Source organism: Harpia harpyja, chromosome 7, assembly GCF_026419915.1.
Source record: "Harpia harpyja isolate bHarHar1 chromosome 7, bHarHar1 primary haplotype, whole genome shotgun sequence".
Classification (NCBI taxonomy): Eukaryota; Metazoa; Chordata; class Aves; order Accipitriformes; family Accipitridae; genus Harpia; species Harpia harpyja.
The window spans coordinates 32,787,349-32,805,831 of record NC_068946.1 but is presented as its reverse complement, the minus strand read 5'-3'; the positions used below and the strand labels follow the sequence as shown (position 1 = coordinate 32,805,831).

The window sequence follows — 18,483 nt, the reverse complement described above, 5'->3', positions numbered from 1 at the left end:
ATTTTCAGGGGCTCATCACACAAAGAAGAATATTTTGAAGAGGAAGAAAGTGAAGAACAAGAAAGGTCATGATCTGAAATTCCATGGGGGGGGAAGAGTCCTATTAAAACCTAAGATTAAAAGGACAGTAGACTTACTATTACAGAACATAAAAATTTGAAAATCTAAATTATTTCATGATAGTGTCATCTGGACCTACCCTACAGTGTTATACAAGACACAGGCTAAGTAAACCATACTTGTATTACTGTTACATACACGTATTGCTGTTGATACAATGGTTAAAAATAAATGTAAAGGAAAAGACTACTGTAAGCCAATCTTAACACTCACTGTTCTGCAGTGTAAATGAGTGCAGTTCAAATTATTTCTCTACTGAGGGAAGCAACAGGCAGCATATAAATGCAAACAACCTTCATTAGACACGTTGTCATGAGTATATTAATCATGTCAAGAAGCATTGCTGAAGTTTCTTTCAGTACAATTTAACATACCTTACTTTATTAGGATGCACTTAATTTCACTATGTTTTCTCCTCATTATCATTTATGATGACCAATTAAAATGTTTGTGTCTGTCTCTGAGCAAATTACTTCTGTAATTCTGGTAGCTGAAATCACCGCTCATCCAACACTTGTCATCCTATTCCATCAGTGTAGTATCTTTCTTTGCCTAGCCACTATTAGCATTTTAAAGAGAAAAAGCTTACTTGGATTGGGTAGTTAGGTATAAAACCAGGTCTTTTTGCAGTGTAGACATTAAAAAGTGGGTTGGTTGCCCCCCCCAGTTGCCCTGCTATACAGCCTTCATGGTTTTTTCCTTGGAGTGACAAGTGTAACTCATGTAGTCAGCAGAAAAATATAATGAAGCAACAGAGGCCTTAGACATTATTCTCATACCGGGCTCAAAGTTGTGTGCAGTTTAATTTCCTTTGGTCAACACATGCAATAAATGCAAGTACACAGCAACTTTACCCTTTTGGTTTCCTCCAAAGCCTCCATATCAGGGTTCTGTCTACAGCTTTTCAAATTATAACAGAATGTGCCACTCCAAATGTTTCCAACATTCATAAATAAGCCCAAACCATTTTTAATATTGTAAAAATAAAACGTGAGGGTATGATTTTTTTCTCAACCTTTCACAACACAACTGTGAGCAGTTCATCTGTCTATAGCTGTTATTTCCTGGCTTCATGTATATTAAGATAAGAATTAGATATCTGCAAGTTAGCTGGAAATTCTAATTACACACAGCACTTTTGCTGTGGAACTCAGGGCAACCAGAAATGGCTGAGCAAGATCTGGGATCACCAAGCTATGTATATGAACTCCTTTTTCTATGGATTACCTTGGGCTCCTGGAACTAATGATACAAGGCTTGTTCCTCAGAAGCTGCAAAAGCTCAGCTACAAAGCAATGGAATTTGGCTTATTTTCTAAAGAAACATATGTGTTCTTATTTACATAACATTACTTTGACATTATAGTAACGACTTCCAGAAAAATGCTGATAATTGCAAGGATGAAGAAATAAGTCTGAAGACAGTGCTGCCTTTTAGAACAATTATAATTTCATTAAAATAGGAACATAACTTAAAGATAGATTTTATTCTCTTTGATGATTTACTCATGCAAACTGCACATGAAAGAAAACAGTACAGTTTGTGAAACATGTCAAATGTGAAGACCCAAAATGCTAAGTACAGAAGTAGTGTGACATACGTCTCAAAACGGAATCCATGGTAGTACGACTAACAACTTTTCTCTATTTGCCGAACACAGATTTTAATGGTTCTTTTTCCAGCCCCACTGTTAAATTTATTAACTGTTTACACGTCTCCTATACACTTATGTAGACTTATTTCACAAACGCAACAGTTTTGTTATAAAAAAACTCCACTTATATAAATATGATTTAAAAGCCTTTGTGTTTAGGAGAGCAAATTATAGTATAATCAATGAGGCCTTATCTAGTCCACCAAAACTACAATGAAAAGTGACTGTATAGCTTTCTTGCAGAATTCACATTTTGTGCCTTTGCAATTAATTTCCTTCTCACAAGAGGTCCATTGTATTTCACCATCCTGGAAACGTTCAGTAACTGTTACAGCTTTTTATCTTGAAATTGGGAAAGTAAGACTTTTAAACACATGAGGTTATCAACTCAACTTTCTTAGTTTTAAAATACAAAATATTTAGAATCCCTATTATTTTCATGCTTAAAGCCCTGCAATGATACATATATGACTTAGATACTTCTTTGTCCAGTTTTCTTTATAGTATGGTTGTATATATATTGTAGAAATTATGATTTTCCTGTGGATCAATTACATTTTTAGATTTAAAACTGAATCAGATAGAAACTTGATGGCACTGACACTTAAAAACACATAGTATAGTGTGGAGAAGGAAGAGCAAATGAACTACACAACCCATTATAAATGCATTAAATCTTTGTTATATACATAATGGAATCCTGCTTTACTGCCAGTTGCTACTATGCATCTGTTTTTGCTATTATACAAAGTTTTCCGACCTGAAAGCACACATCTACTTTTTTTAAACAACTTAATCTATTGTAAAATATTGTACTGTATTTTGAACATGAGTACAGAATCAAAATAGATAATGGCACATTTAAAAAACTCAATATCCTACAGATGATTGGATAATGAGAAAAAGTGTACCTACAATCATCTCATCAGAAACAAACTACATCATGGAATGTTAGTTATCCAAGTTCGCACAGTAAATAACATTTTAAAACTGCAATCACCTATCAGCCAGCATCACATTGAAGGCATCTTTAAACATTCAAGCAAAAGACTGCTGGCATTAACTACTGAACCATTCTCACGCACACACCACACACACCACATTATAATTACATTGTTTCCAAGATACGGTAGATACTGATTTTTTTTTTTTTTTCCACAAGAAAGGTATCAAAATTTTTGCTACTAAAAGATGACAGTGCTTACACAAGAATTAAGTACAAGTTAGCTTGCAAATACAAGACAATGACAAAAAAAAGTCTTGAGTTGTCTGAAGAAGGATTTTAGGCTTTTCTGGCATCCAAAACCATGAGTAAACTCCTCAGTCTGCGACTCAAAAATCCACAAAATATCAACCTACTTTGGAATACTAAGTATTCCATATTTGATAACCCTGTATTTTACAATATGCTTACTGGTTTCAGCCTAGCAACAAAGGGTAGTTATAGATATCTGCTCTGACTGGAGAAATAAAGCTCTCCTCTCCCCAGAATGAAAGTGTTGGAGGGGAAAAAACCCCCACCTGACATCAAGTTAAAATTAAAAAAAAATCAAATCTATTTAGTAATGATCCTCATCTAGGATAGGTATGTGCAGAAGAGTACTGTATCTCATATACTGTACTGGCCCTATTAAACAAATTAAAAACCCCAACAGTTAAAAAGCCAACCAAAATGCTATACATAAAACAACCCAAATGTTTTTCTCCCAATGTTCTTCCTCTCATAATGTGCAAAACAACAAAAAGGCAAAAAGACTAAAAGCAAATTTACTGTTACTGTCTTTCTCTTGCCTAGTGCTTTATGACCTTGCTAATGTTGCAAAGTCAATAGGGACTATGCAGAACTTTGGTATAAAAATGTCACATAATATTACTATCACAGTCTTGGGGATGACCTTTAGTAATTCACCCCAATGTTTGTTGAAATAATACCAAATTAAAAATGAAATAAACCACATTGTACTGTACACACACTTTACACATTAAGCACAAAAAACAACCAGTAAAACTAATACTTTAAAAAAAAAAAGTCTTTTGCAGAGAGACTAGAACTGTTGTTCTGTCTCATCTTCACCTGCCAATCGTTAAAGCCAAATTTAAGTTGGATTTTTCAAAAACGACTAATTTTAAGCTACAATTTCTCCTAGATGGAGACTGGTCTTTTGTTGATTTCCCTTTAAAGTCACAAATGTATATCTAAGAAACTGATGCAATGCAAATTTTTAATCAACTTCCTGAAGGCTGCGACTGGGAGGGAGGTGCCATGACGATCTGGGAAAGCACCGGCTCTGTGCTCTGGTCCGCCATCTGGGTGAGAACAGAGGTGGCCACCGCTTCTGCCTTGGAAGTTGAGCTTACGCCGTTGGAAGTGCTGACAGAACTGTGCTGAATAGCTTCTGTGTGTGGACTGCTTGGCACTGATATGTCTTCCGAACTGTCATCTTTATCTGCAGCTGAAGGAGAAAAATTAATTCATTTTTTCCCCCAGAATGCACACCACCGCGTCCCAGGTAACAGCAATCATCCCCTAAATAATTAAAATTCACAGTGTAATGCAGTACAACTTGCAAAGCAATCTTCATTTTCATTTTTTTAAAGAAAATACTACTTTGTAAGCAAAAAATATGGACTGCAGTATGGAATATTCAGGAAACAAGAACATTTTCACATCTTCAAAGTCATGATTAAAATTGTCTGGTTTCCTGCTTAGTAAATCAGCTGGTGGGTACCACACCTAATTCTAATGATGAATGCTCATGTCAATAAGCAGTATTTATAGATTAAAAATACTACAAGATCTCTTGGTGCTATATGAATTGGCTTTAGATTTTTAACATATGCGATTTACTGCATTTGCTTAGTAATCAAACGAGAACAATTCTACGTTCAGTAATTAATACCTGTGATCATGAATGTGATATCTGAAAAAATATTTACACCACTATATTCATTCAACCTCAATTCCACAAGTTTTCAACCCACACCCTTTTAACAGAGTGAAGTGCAGTAACTTCTTTAGTATACAAATGCCTCTCAATAAGATTTAAAATTGTTAAAACTGATTTTAAAAATATCTTCAAGAATACTTCAGGTGTCCTCCACAGAACTGAAGTGAATTAGCTACAGAGTTGGATCATTTTTTCTCATGACAGAGGGTAAGCAGATTGAAAAGTAATTCTCATTGTGCAAAATTAGAATTTACAAAATGAGCATGGTTTAAAATGTCTTTCTGGCATGCCATCCTAGTCATGCTAAAATCATCCTTTTTTTCCAGAGTTGCAAAAGTTAGCCAAGGCATTATGCAAACACTGTCAAGCTAAAAGCTGAGTTAAAGACTAAAAAAAAACAAACCCAAAACAAAACCAGAAAATAAGCCTACTGTTCTTCACTCTAAATTAAAAAGTATGAACACTGAATTTAATTATAACTATTTTGTATCACTTTGTGCTACTTAGCGTTTTCAAGTATTTTTCACAATAGTTTTATACGCTGACTTAAACCCAGCATACAGATGGAATACTGGAAGTCCCTTTTAAAACACTACTGACAATTGCATAACATAACAACATAGAAAGATACACACAAACATAGCCAGAAGCAGCACGAACCATTGGTTGTGACATAGCAATGGAACAAAGCTTGATTTTCTCTAGGCTGGTCTTTGCAATCCCTTTCAGATTTCGTTGAGATTGGCCTACAAATTCAAAAGTTACGCAGTGATGGGAAGTGATGACACTGACACTAAAACATGAAAAACATTGTGGTATCACAGCCTCGTTTCCATAGAAAACCAGGCTAATAGCAGCAACTAAAAGGAACACTAAGCATGAACAAACAATGATGAAATGAAGTTTATGATGTACTGAGGTTTATATGACATACTAGCAATGGGTAAGAAAATTCACTCAATTAGCAAGTCAGGTCCCCAGTGTAAAGATCTTCGAGCAACCCCATGCATACTAAGAACACACTCCTCTTCAAAGCCTGTAAACAACAGTTCTATTATTGACCCCTTCTGGAAAAGAACGGTAAGGTCAAAAAGGATGGGTAAGCAAGGAAAATTGCTGTATTTCTTTCTAAGAAATACTGCCTACACGAACAAGGCAGCAATTTCTCTTATACCTCTACTACAAGAGCACGGACATAATCGTTTGAAAGTATCATAATGTTCTTATCCACGAGGCCAACTATTTTACAGATGCTGCATTTTTTCAAAACCAGATCTTTCAAGCATTGAAGGAGATAGAGACAGATGATACTGAGCTAGGTCTGCTGACAATTACCACATATCCTAAGGTTACATGGTAGCTGTATACAGCAGGAGGAGGAAAATTAAAATACTTCTCAAAAACATTTGTGATCCTACTAAGGATCTGCCCATTCAAGAACAGAAAGAACATGAACGAGTGCCAATTCAGTTAATACTGTTCAACAGGATTTCATCTTTGCTACACCTCTATCAAGACCTACAAGATCTCATGTAAAAACAAGAAGGAACACATGCAAACTTTGTTAAAAACAGAAACTCTAGTGCCACTTCCTGAAAAATGTGAGAGTAGCATATTCTTCCACTCAGCCAGAATGAAATGGCAGCAAGTGGGACAACATGTATCAAGTAACGTCTCCCCACTGTAACACCTACTCCTCCTCTTCAAAGCTGTTACTCTCCTATGAATCTCAATCTTCCTATTATGTTTCTTTTGCTGATCCCTGATTTCCTTGTTGGCCGAATCCTCCTTATCCTCAAGAAAAAGGGTTAGTTTTAAATGCTACAAGCCAGAGATAGAGAGGCAGTAAAGTAGATCGTTATCTTTCATCCCAAGAAAGAAGGTCTTCCATTGTTCTGTATCCCTTAACATGTACATTGTTAACTCAAAAGAAATGTCTGTAATAACATCACAGTGGTAAAGAACATGAGAAAGGCTTGACTTTCTGATTTTGATGGGCTCAGGAAGACCATATATGCAGTGGAAGAAACAGTTATGAGAATACTTATGATCACCAATGTACAATAGAAGTTTTCATGTCATTGAGCAGATGAACAAACATACTGTGCTGAAGAGACAAAACCACATGATTCAGGTATTTTCAGATGCCAGGGTCTAGAGGTGGGAGCTTACAGCAGACAGGTGATTATGCAAGATACAGACCTAACACTAGTTTATGGTAATAAATTTGACTGGAAGCATAAATCCTTGCAGTAACTACCAAGTAATATTTAGAAATGAGGTGCCACCGTAAACAACAGCTATTTAGATTTCCTTCAAAATCCTTCCTTATGTAGCCCTAACTTTACAGGAATAGCAGCCAAAAACTGAATACAGAACTCCATTTGAAGAATTAAAACCAAACAAGAAAATCTACTCAATGAATATAGAAGATAAAGTCACCTCATTACAAAGGAATAAAGAACAAAGGCTTTTAGAAGAACACAGGAAAGTCACATTTAAATTCCAACAGATTTTTTTCTTTTTTCTTAGTTGACCAGAGAATTGCCAGGCACAGGACTGTGGTTTCAAGTGTGCAACTGATACATACCAGAATCATAACATAGCTAACAATGTAGAAAAGTGCCCAGGCATTTTAACTTTTTAATGGCTGCCCCCCAGCTTTGCCTCAAACCAAGGAAAATGCACGGTCCAAATGAGAAATTAATCTACATAAATAAAGTCTGCTGTACATAGAAGGCTGAAAATTTACAGACCTACATCACATAAACTTTCCTGAAGGCTACATAGTTCCTAGACAAGCTGCGTCATGAGAAGGAGTGACACATTTTGGTAATGGAACACAACGCAGGCTAGACTGAGCTATAGAAAAGACTTAAAAAATACCAAACAAGCACAGAGGAGACTTTTGAGGATGTACTAAGAAGCACCCTTTTAGAGTAGTCAAACATTGCTGCTATTTGCTTCTTAGCGTTGCTTACCAATAGCTTTCAGTAAGGTAAGCAAACAAAGAGGGATTTCAGTCTTCAGAAGGAAAAAAACCCACCAAAACCAAAATGGGAGCGAGTATTCAAGCACTGACATGTGATCCAGAACTCCTTTCAGTCCCCTGATAATCCCTAGAAAGGAAGCCTCATGGCAATTCTCATCAGGCCATCCATGGACTACGGAGGGACTCAAGCCTAGAAATGCTCATTTCCAGTGAGCTGGCCCTTGTGAATATCCCCTGCAGTCACTGAAGGACTGTCGCCTGTCCAGAACAGGCTGTAGGAACATAGTGGTTTGAGTGGTTCAAATTATTTGAGGTCTGAAACTGGTTAGTCGCTTTCTACCATTTCTTTAAAACTAACTAGAAAAAGAACACCCAAAAACATCCATTTAACAATCCATTTAACACCACCTACATTGCAGCTTCTATCTATCTTCCTTTGTATTCAGTTTTGTACAAATGTTCTTGAATATTATGATGTCCTTTTGAAAAACATGAAAAAATACCTAAAACACCCTTTTAATTTTTTTTTTTTTTTTTTTTTACAACTCTTAATTCTCACAACACATTTTCTTCTCACAAGTTTTCACCTTTTTCCTGCTCCAAGTCCAGAAAAAGCCTGAGAAAATATAGGAGTATTGTAGAATAATTTTAGAAATAATCTGGCATAGAAGAGCTAAAGTGAAAAATAAACAAACAGCATTTAGATTTCTCCTATACATGGCACTCCCCCCCTCCCACCCCCCCCCCACCAATGTTTAAAGATGCATTCAGAACCAATAGCATCCTTCTTTGGGAAATAAAAAAGTTTCAACTGGCTGAAAACACAAACATTGCAACAAATTCATCCATACTGCCTCAAAGTGCAACAACCATTTTTCTGGTTTCTCTGTCCTGATGACACCCTCTTTTGAGGCAGGCACAAGACTTTTTAAATAAAGAAAATATGATCCCAAGAACAATCTTAGAAGAAATGGGTATCTGCACTGTTGTGATTTTCACTCGGCCTGAGACAAAAACGTGCCTAGGAAATCCAGAAGGTCTTAAAAGATATGTAGAAGTAAGTGCCAAAAATACCCTGAAAAGCAATACATTATTTGTGCCTATTTAAGTGCACCATACATGAAACCCCATTAAATTGTGGGCTTAGCTGTTAAAACATGGTCTGCATGGTATAATCTAGCACTGTCTCAGCAGTGCACAATATTCAGCACTGCAGGAGCTCTGTAATCTGGTGTCTTCAATTTCTTCCAGAGAGACTGTTAAACCACTCAATATGTTTTTGAAGCAATTCAACTTAGATTACTTGATGAACATAATATGTTTATTTAAAAATACTTTCTGTGAACACCATTTTCATGAACGTATTAACTGAAACCATTTTTTCCTCTCGTAAATTGTACTGTGGGTATGTCACTTAGCCAACGTGCTTTCTTAACAATATTCACAGGGAGATCACGTGACAAAATCCTCTCAGAGAGATGGCATTACAACGTTCATGTTGAACTTTTACTTTCAAGAGACTTTTCAAGAAACTAGGTGAGCTATGCTTCCAATCTCCTTGCTTGGTGTTATTTTATTTTTTTCTAAAATGCAGGCTTTTTCCACTGATGAGTATTTTAGTTTCTATTCATTTTGCATTCTTTAGTAAATTAGGAACATTATAGTCCTTTTCTGAGGGCAGAAAATAAGCATTACTAAATAGGCCATTCATTAATCCTTCAATGAAGAAGGAATCCTTACCATGTAATTGGTTTGCCAGTTTAAGACTTATGTTTAAATATTTTTCATGCCAATTCAGGAACACACATCCTCAAAACATCAAAATTCAAGAAACCTACAGTTTTTCGTTTTTTTTTTTTTAAAACCTTGCATGCATAATGTTATCCCCTAGTAGCTTCCGTATCAAATTATGTTGTTCTGTCAGATGGGAGCCATAATGGCCTCATCCCTGCAGCAATCATTGTTAATATAAATCCCAAACATATTTCTATACTGTTCCAATTTACTCCAAGATGCTATTTTCCGTCTTGTCGAAATGACTGGAGATCAAAGGACCAAGATTTATAAGCTCAAAACTGACAAAATCAGTATTCTAAATATATATGGCAATAGAGAGTTGCTAAATCTCCTGAATCTTTTAAATTAAAAAATATTGCCCATTCTGATGAAATTGCTTACAATGACTACAAGTAAAGATGGTGGCCATTAAGTTTTATCGCAAGCACCTGAGGATCTGTTTGCATGCAATACAAAATGTTCCTTTATTCTCCTGAATTACTGACACTGGCAAATTAAAATGAAGTGGCTACATATGGCAGAAACAATCTTCACATTTACAAATATCCTGAAATATCACTAAATCATAAAAACGAAAGCTGTGGGTTATATATTATGAATGTTGCCTAATGCATTCCCAGCTCGGTTATTTGTAACAAATTTGTGTACAATGGACAAAATTGGCCATTTATTCTACAGCAGCAGCAGCTGGTTCTGGCACTGTGTATCATACCCAAAAAGGAAGTTACAAGTCAGGAAAGCATAATTAACCTTTAAAATGCTGGAAGGATGAAAAATCAAATGAGCAACTTTAAGTAAAAATATGTATTAGAAAAAAAATGCTACTAAACTCTCAGTATTCCCTTCAGTATTAGAACTGCTTTTTAAAATACTCTGTTTATAGAAAAATAGTCACTTAATGTGGAAATCTAGAAGACATTGTACAGTAGGAGCCATGAACCTGCATTTGATTATTTTAGTGGCTTGACTGATCCTGGATGTTACTGTAATGAGGATAGCTGTTATACACCTCTACTGAAATCTCATTACGATGAAGAAAAACACCCACAAGGACCTTTCACTGTACTAGGCTAAGATAAAGTATAAAAAATGGTTTATCACGTGCTCTTAATACTTTAATTATATTTTCCAAAGCAGGTGTAGTAATGGATAGCCCTTAAATGCTAATTATCATATGCATTTATTAAACCAGCATAAACCCTTCAATGTTGTGCAACATTTCAACTGAAAGGACTTAAAAATATATTTCTAAATATCACGTATTCATTCCTGTCTTCCAATAACCTTTGAGATTTTTAGAAAAAAAAATCTTTAATGTAATATTAGAACTGCACTTCTCAATTTTAATGTTCATTCAGTTCACTTTGGCAGTATTTCATTGATGCAGCCTAAGGCTATAGGTAATGGAACATTACTCACTATGATAGCCAGATTTCTTCTGCATGGCCGTTACAGGGCAATCTTTATGAGCCAGAAGAAGCTGTTTCAGCTGTGCCACTTCATTTCTCAGCAGGGTGACTTCATTCTAAAGGAGAAGAAAGTTATGTACTTTACCAGGCTCAAACTACACACATTTTGAAGGTAAGTATTAAGTTTTATAGGATCTTCAGTTGTTCATTTGGGGGTAGATAAAATACAAGAAGTTTCCATTTGGTATATATTGCAAAAATGTATACATTTCTTTTATCTCAGAATATGTAAATATTAGCTGAAACTTGGCTAACTTTATTTTATGATTTTCTTAAACTAGGAAATGCTTTTTTGGAAAATACAACATACGTTTTTCAGTTTGCAGACACAGAGTCTACATATAGTCTCATTCACATGATCCAGCTACTGTAAGACTCTTCTGCAAGGTTTTGTGATGCATTCTAATAAGAGTAAACCTACACTTAACTACCCACATTTTAACAAATGCCACAGCCAACACTAAAAAAGGTTAAAAAACCCCCCAAACCCAGTCATTTGTACTTGGACTTTGAAAATCTCATGTACTGGGAAATAATTTAGTAAATATTTGTTGATTTCCGTATTAATTTTCTCTTTGGGAACCATACATAAACATGCTGTATGAAGGTATCATTGATAATAATGACAAAATCCTGAAATGTCATCTGATGTCACTAAAGCGAAGTGTAATCAAGGAGACAGCACCTGCAGAATGTAGTGACTGGGTTCATTTCCAGGCTTTGCCTTTCCACTATTGGATGACCTTGAGCAAGGTCATTTTACTGCTTTGTGCTTCAAGTTCCCCATTTGTAAAATGGAGGACAGTGATACTTACCTTCCCTGTAAAGCGGTTTGATATCTACAGATGAGAAGCGCTACATAACTGCATTATATGTGACAATCCAAATTAAGAATAGTATGGCATTTTGATAGACCCATTTTCACTTTAAATAGTAGAAAAATGTTTATGTATCTACAGAATCAAGTTATCCGTAATGCTTTGTGATCCCCATATCTTGTCACAATATATGCTTTCCATTGGTTATTTTATTTTAAATATAAATCCTTTCCATTGATACTTTGAGTGACTTAAACTATAACAACCTTTGCACATTAGCATAACATACCACACATGACATAATTGTTTGGTAAATGCATATATTTATGCATTTAGGAGCAAGTTAAAGAAAAAACAAACACAGGAAAATTGGATTGCAACTAAACTTATTTGGAAAAAAAAACCCACGAGCTAGTCAACCTATTTACTTGCAAGCTAGAAATAAGGCAATGCAGTCAGAGAAGATTAATTACAACTAAAAGGATTCCAAAGTAAGGAAAACAATTTTTAAGAACAGAATTTATTAGGTTTAATTACACTAAATAACACAGTTTATAAATACTGTAACTAAAATACCAGATTTTTAAAATAAAAGCTCCTCTTTGTGTCCTCTCTCTCCATTTAGACAACAAAAAATTTCAAGCCTTTATACTTGCAAAATCCTCTTAAACTATTACTTTTCCATTCAGTCTTTTTATTGTGTCAAATATCTCTTTTAGAAACTTCATATTTAAAATAAAAGCAAGACCTGAAAGCAAGCCAAAAATCTGACTTCACAGACATTTCTAATGAAAGAAAAATGTGATTGCAAACAAAAAAGGTTGCAATGAAAAAAAACCAAAAGAAAAACCCCACAAATTCTCTACCAGCTGGCATTACATGTCCTGAAATCTTGGGCTGTTAAGAAAGCACACTACTACTGCCTCCAGCTCTCGGTCTCCTCATAGTTCACCATGTTATTTACTGAGGAGCCACAAATCTGGATGCCAAGCAGGCAGCTGCACAGAATTGACATAGCTAAGGAAAAAAAAAAAAAAATGCTGATGTGGTTTTGCGATACTTCTCGATAATCTACAGAAGCAGCAATGTCCAAGAATATGAAACGTACTTCCATTAGTTTAAAGGAACATTGGCAAAATAAGTGATCAAATCGGGAAAAGGTTTTCAGAAATTTTCTACCTTCATCTCCCACATTTTAAAGAAGAATTTTATACTCAAGCAGCACATACAAGTATAAAGTTGCTGTTTATCAGGGTAAGTAAAACTAAAGTTTATGAAAAATTTTTGAAAAGGCAGTTTATAGATTAATGTCAGCTGTATTATAAATACTAAGAATTTTGCTAACAGAAATAGAAAAAGCAAATATATTATCTCACATTAAGGCAGATTAAAAAAAAAAAAGGAACAGCATTCCTATGCTAAGAAAAAAGTTTGAGGTATTCTCATTGAATACATAGCTAGCATTGTTACTAACATAAACACCGTGTGCCAACAGTGCTACATGCAATGCACAAATCGTTCCTGAAAGTAGAATAGAGTACATCTGCTAGACACATGGTATATAGAATGTCACAGAAAGGCAATCCATGGTTGTCATTTACATATTACCAGTAAGAACCACTTCTAACTGGTAATAAAGGGGGACTGTTAGAACCAACTCCTATACACATTGTAGTTTCTTATCATATATGTGACAAGCGCAAGTCTTTCCATCTCATTCAAAACTTGTTAACAGGTTAACATGTGGTGGTCATTTAACATGTGGTTAACATGTTGAAAACAGGCTAACAAGAAAGACATGGAATAAACACTTCAACAGTTGGCATGAAGAAAGATTATTTTGAGTTTTCACGCTGGAAAGGTCCTCCTGAGATATCCAATGAGATATCAGTCAAGTGTAGATATCAAGTCAATTGCAGGCATCAACATTTCTTTAAATAATCATGATCTATACCTCACATGCTGTCTAGAATAATTTTTATGTTCCCATATTTCAAAACGTGCTAACATTAGAAAGCAGGTTTCTGGAGGAAAGCATATCTATTTTTACCTGCACTCCATTTTTCAAAAGGTACTTTCCCTTCTGTATTCTTACAAAGGTATACCACACAGTGTACAATACGTTCTTCTGTACCTGCATATTTCTCCCTGGATCCAAAATGCATATGTAATAGTGGGACTGGATTAACCCTTACTCAGCAAGGTGTGGGACAATATTTGTGAGGTATATTTACCAAAACTATCATCAGTGACAGGTAGATGTGACTTATAGGGATAGGGGATTGTCTGTGGCTGAGTTAAAACACCGCTCTTCCTGTTTCTTTTTGGACAACTTCAAGAAGATATCCCTATATGGGAAAGGACCTTTACTTACAGGCATTTCTTCCATAATTTAGCATTCCTACAGCAGCTTTTGCAGCATTAGTACAAACCACCACTTGACTGCTGATCCTTTCAAACCTACAATGACCTACTGCGGAAGACAGGCCATTCTTCTGCTAATACTGTGCCTTCTAAGATTATTAAAGCAACAGGGACCAAATACTGACCATATAATGAACTTTGACATCTGATCCTGCAATATGTTTGAGCGGCCACTGGGGACGCACTCTCAATACTTCCTTAACATGTTACATAGCATAGCATACCCTGCAGTATTGTGCAAGGCACAGAGGCACACAATGTGGTATATAAAATTTAAGATCAATAAACAAGTCAACACATAAGTAGAAAACATGGTCCACAAAAAGCAAACAGTAAATAAACTTTAAAAGGTTGGAAGCATGAAAAACACTTACATAGCAGAGCCTGTAATAAAGACAGCTAACCTAAAGATGTTACTGGTGTGATGTAATTTTCCTTTAAGCAAAAATTTGAAAAATAATGCTTAAAAGGAAATTAGATTCAAACATTTAAAAGAAGAAAGTAGGCAGAAATTAATCTACAGAAAGCTGAAAACTACGGAACAAAATACATACATGAACCAAGTAAACCTCTTCAAAATCCGTGGTACTGTTAGAGAGTTTCCATTCTTAAAAACCTTGACACTGACATTAGAAGCTTTAACATAGACATTACAAGAAAGCTACTAACTGCGCTGAAAGAAGTGAGAATCTTTACGTTAAGCAATGCAATGTAGTCATTTTGGTATTAACCTGCTTTTGGAAATGTGACATCTTGGTAAATTCTGAGCAGGTCATTTAGATATTAAACAAAATATGAACTACTAAACCCTAACACTCAGTCTATAAAACTGTACTAAGGCAAACCTCCAAACTTATTAAATTTACTATTAAATATAAAGTAAGTAATCATGGGTCATTGCTGCCCACTATGCTGATCAGCTGTGTTAGCCTGTCAAGTGAAGAATTATTATGGAAATATAGGATTGATTAATGTTTTCATATAAAGTACAGTTTAATTATTTCTCTGACATTCAATTTTCTTTACAAGTCATTCTGTTCTTCACAGTTACAGTTTTGCTTTTGGCAGACCACAAGAAAATTCTTTTTCTTGAATTCACTATTACCGAGTTAACTCTTGGAAATCTGGAAATGTTTTGGTTATGGTACTTACCAATTTTTATGACCAAAAATTATGTATGTGTAAGTTAAAGGCAGTTCACATAATACCTAAAATTACTTCCACTAAAAAAAAAAAAAATAAAATATAGCCAATCTTTTTTGTTCTTTGTTTTTCTTCCTGTAGATCTACCTTCACTTGTTTCTCAGATTATTTAAGATACAGCGCTACATACCATTTTGTATTTAATGGATTTACAGTGAGGACTGTGACTGTATTAAAGGAACGTCTAAAGACTGTGAACAGGTATGAGAAGACTATATATTTGCAAGAAGTATAACTGATGCTGGTGCAGAGTGTCATGATTCTTGGAACATGGGAAACTATTTCACATTGTGTGCTTAGATAGGAATTTCTTACATTTTACAGTCTGGGATGCTGAGTATTTTTAAAGACATGAACATGAAGATGACTGATACACTGTAATTTTGTTTACATGATAAAAAGTAATCTCAACATGCCCTACTTTCCTGTTGGTCAAACTGGGACATTTTCTTTATGAAACAGCATGAAAGAGGAGTTTTAATAGGAAGGAAAAGATCTGCAAATTTGACTCATTGAACAGCTCTGATGAAAGAACAAGTTAAACCTTTAACATATCAAAATACTTTCCATTGCATTTTCTAAATGAATGCTTCATTTAGGAAATTACAGCATTTTTCCTTTCTGTAATTTTCAAAACAAAGCTTTTAGACTTTTTATTTTGAAACAATACTTTGTGCCAATTCTCATGTGCTGCTGGAAAACATTAAAAAAGTATGCTTTAACATTTAATAGTAGTTTAAACAAAAGGGTCATGGATTGTTCCACAGGGGGAAAAGTGTGTCCACATGAGAACTTTCCAAGATTGACCACCTCAGATGAGGCGGAAAAACAACTCGCAACATACACTAGACTACCCTCTTATAGTATACTTCCCTCACTATAGGTTTTATGCACACTGGGAGGGCAGCGTGGTGAAATTTGCACTGCCACTGCCTGTGCTGTACCTGTTCTGTGGACAAAAGAGGCCTTCAGTTTCCAGTGATGTCAATCTGGCACCTTTCACGAGCACTACATTCACTTTAAAGGAAAAAGAGTGAAGTTAAAAAGAACCACAGGAAATCAAACCAAGTCTTATTTAAATAACTCAGGCTGTGATACTAATTATTAAGAGCAATATGTTTTTAAGGTAAGGCTATTACTTTGCTAATAAGCCTTTACTCCAACACATCTTGTCATCCTTGTTTAATATCACAGTCTGAAAGTCATTTAAAATGGAACAAAGGACAAAAGGGTATGATCCCATCTTGAAATCTGAGTATTCTCTTATATTCTTATTTTACTGCTATATGCAATTAGTGCTGAATTTTCAATTCTGACCTGAGCCACCAGTTACAAAACCATTTATATTTCAGATTTCATGCAAAGTTTAAGTTCCATCGATCCAGGATCACTGTCTAAGCATGGAAAAACTTATTAATGTTTACTTGAAATAAAAAGTATACCTGTAACTGGCCATTTAGTGAGCTCAGGTCCTCGGCTTTTTTCTCCAATGACTGCACCCAGACTTTCCGTTTCTGTCGGCATCTAGAAGCAGCAGCCCGGTTTCGCTCCAGAAACTTTCTTCTTTTCTCATCAGGGTCTTCATTGGCAGCTCTTCTTCGCCGACCACCTGTATTTGGTGTTTGTGGCGTAGGCTGAGCTGGTGATGCCTGAAAATAGTGAAAAGTATTAAAGTTATCAGTATAATATTATTCATGACAACCTCCAGTACTAGTATAAATACACATCACATTTTGAGAAAAGCATTCACAACATTCCTAAATACATTCAGGTTATACACATTTCTTTGTGGAAAGCTATGTCATTTAACTCTACAGCTATGTTTTAAAAACTTTTACTGTATTTACACTCCTTACCCTGTCACATTAACATGTAATGATTTAATCATGGCTCTAGCTTTGGTTTAAAAGTGCACTAAAAGAAGCCGCTCACTTCACAGGGTTAAGTTTATATGACATTTACATCTGGCAACTGAATAACGCCTGGAAGCAATACTTCTTTAGATGGACTGTCAGACATTCTTTTACTGATTCTGATGATGCAAGTATCTACAAAAGGTAAACTTTAAAAAATTCTTCCACCCAACATAGCTTTTAGAAGTTACATTTAGCAGAAAATAATTTTTCTACTTTTGAACCTTCCCAAACAATCTTCCCACAAACCTAGTCACAACTGAAATACTACACCATTATGCCCAATATGTAGAAGCTGTTTGACAAATGCTGATACTCACTGATCCCTGGATCTCCAGACAGCAATTTCCTACTTGTTGATGTGTTTCCCACTGCTGCATACCAATTTCCCTTATGTCCACCCACATATTATGACAGTATCAAAATATTTCAATATTTTAAATTACACATTATACTCCTTACTCTGTATACACACCCTAGGCAAAGATTTAATGAATTATGATAACAATGTAATAGATCTTAAAATCCTTTAAAGTGATAGGATAGACAGAATATAACTGTCTACACGATATATTCACAGGTGCACCTGCACATTCAGTCTAGCACAGTAAGAAAGTTTGATTTTTAAATTAAAAACCCCAAACATGTATCAGTTGGCATATTGATTTGGCATAAATTCTAGATAGCTAATAATAAATAAAACCTGGGAACTCAAGTCAGCCATTTAGGAACGAAACACTTGCAATTTTTTTTTTTTTTAAATACTAATTATAAAGTAACCACAAAATAACTGAACAGCAAGCTTTTAATGTTGAAAATTCTGCTATGTATTATTAAGAAAATATTCTTTTAAAAAACTTAAAGTAGCATGGGAGAACACCAGCCTGAAGAAGGAGGTCATTTCACAATGGGTAACCTTTTTCCTCTTTTTGCTCCAAACATATTTGTTTTGGTACATTATTTGATTTCACTGGCCAGTCTAAGAATCTGAGTGCTTTCACTGCAGATGCAGGTCCTTCCAGTTCTGGAAGTATGTAGCTTTTATAAAACTGGTATTATGCTATGAATTCTGAAAATAACTCTTAAGAGATTTTAAAAAGCATTTTGAAAACACATTCCAACAAGTTTTTTTAGAAGTAGAACAG

At 35.0% G+C, this 18,483-nt stretch overlaps 1 protein-coding gene across 7 annotated transcripts in view; it reads right to left on the bottom strand.

Moving 5' to 3' along the window:
• Window positions 1-1,547: 1,547 nt before the first annotated feature.
• ATF2 (activating transcription factor 2) overlaps window positions 1,548-18,483 on the bottom strand; it is a 53,006-nt gene continuing 36,070 nt past the window's right edge. For all 7 annotated transcript variants that reach the window (XM_052792125.1, XM_052792131.1, XM_052792132.1 and 4 more), the window contains 3 exons: window positions 16,868-17,074; window positions 10,931-11,036; window positions 1,548-4,227 (listed from right to left, as the gene is read on the bottom strand). In XM_052792125.1, coding sequence (XP_052648085.1) covers window positions 4,001-4,227; window positions 10,931-11,036; window positions 16,868-17,074 — 540 coding nt within the window. In that variant the 3' untranslated portion in view covers window positions 1,548-4,000. The remainder of the gene's footprint in view (window positions 4,228-10,930; window positions 11,037-16,867; window positions 17,075-18,483) is intronic.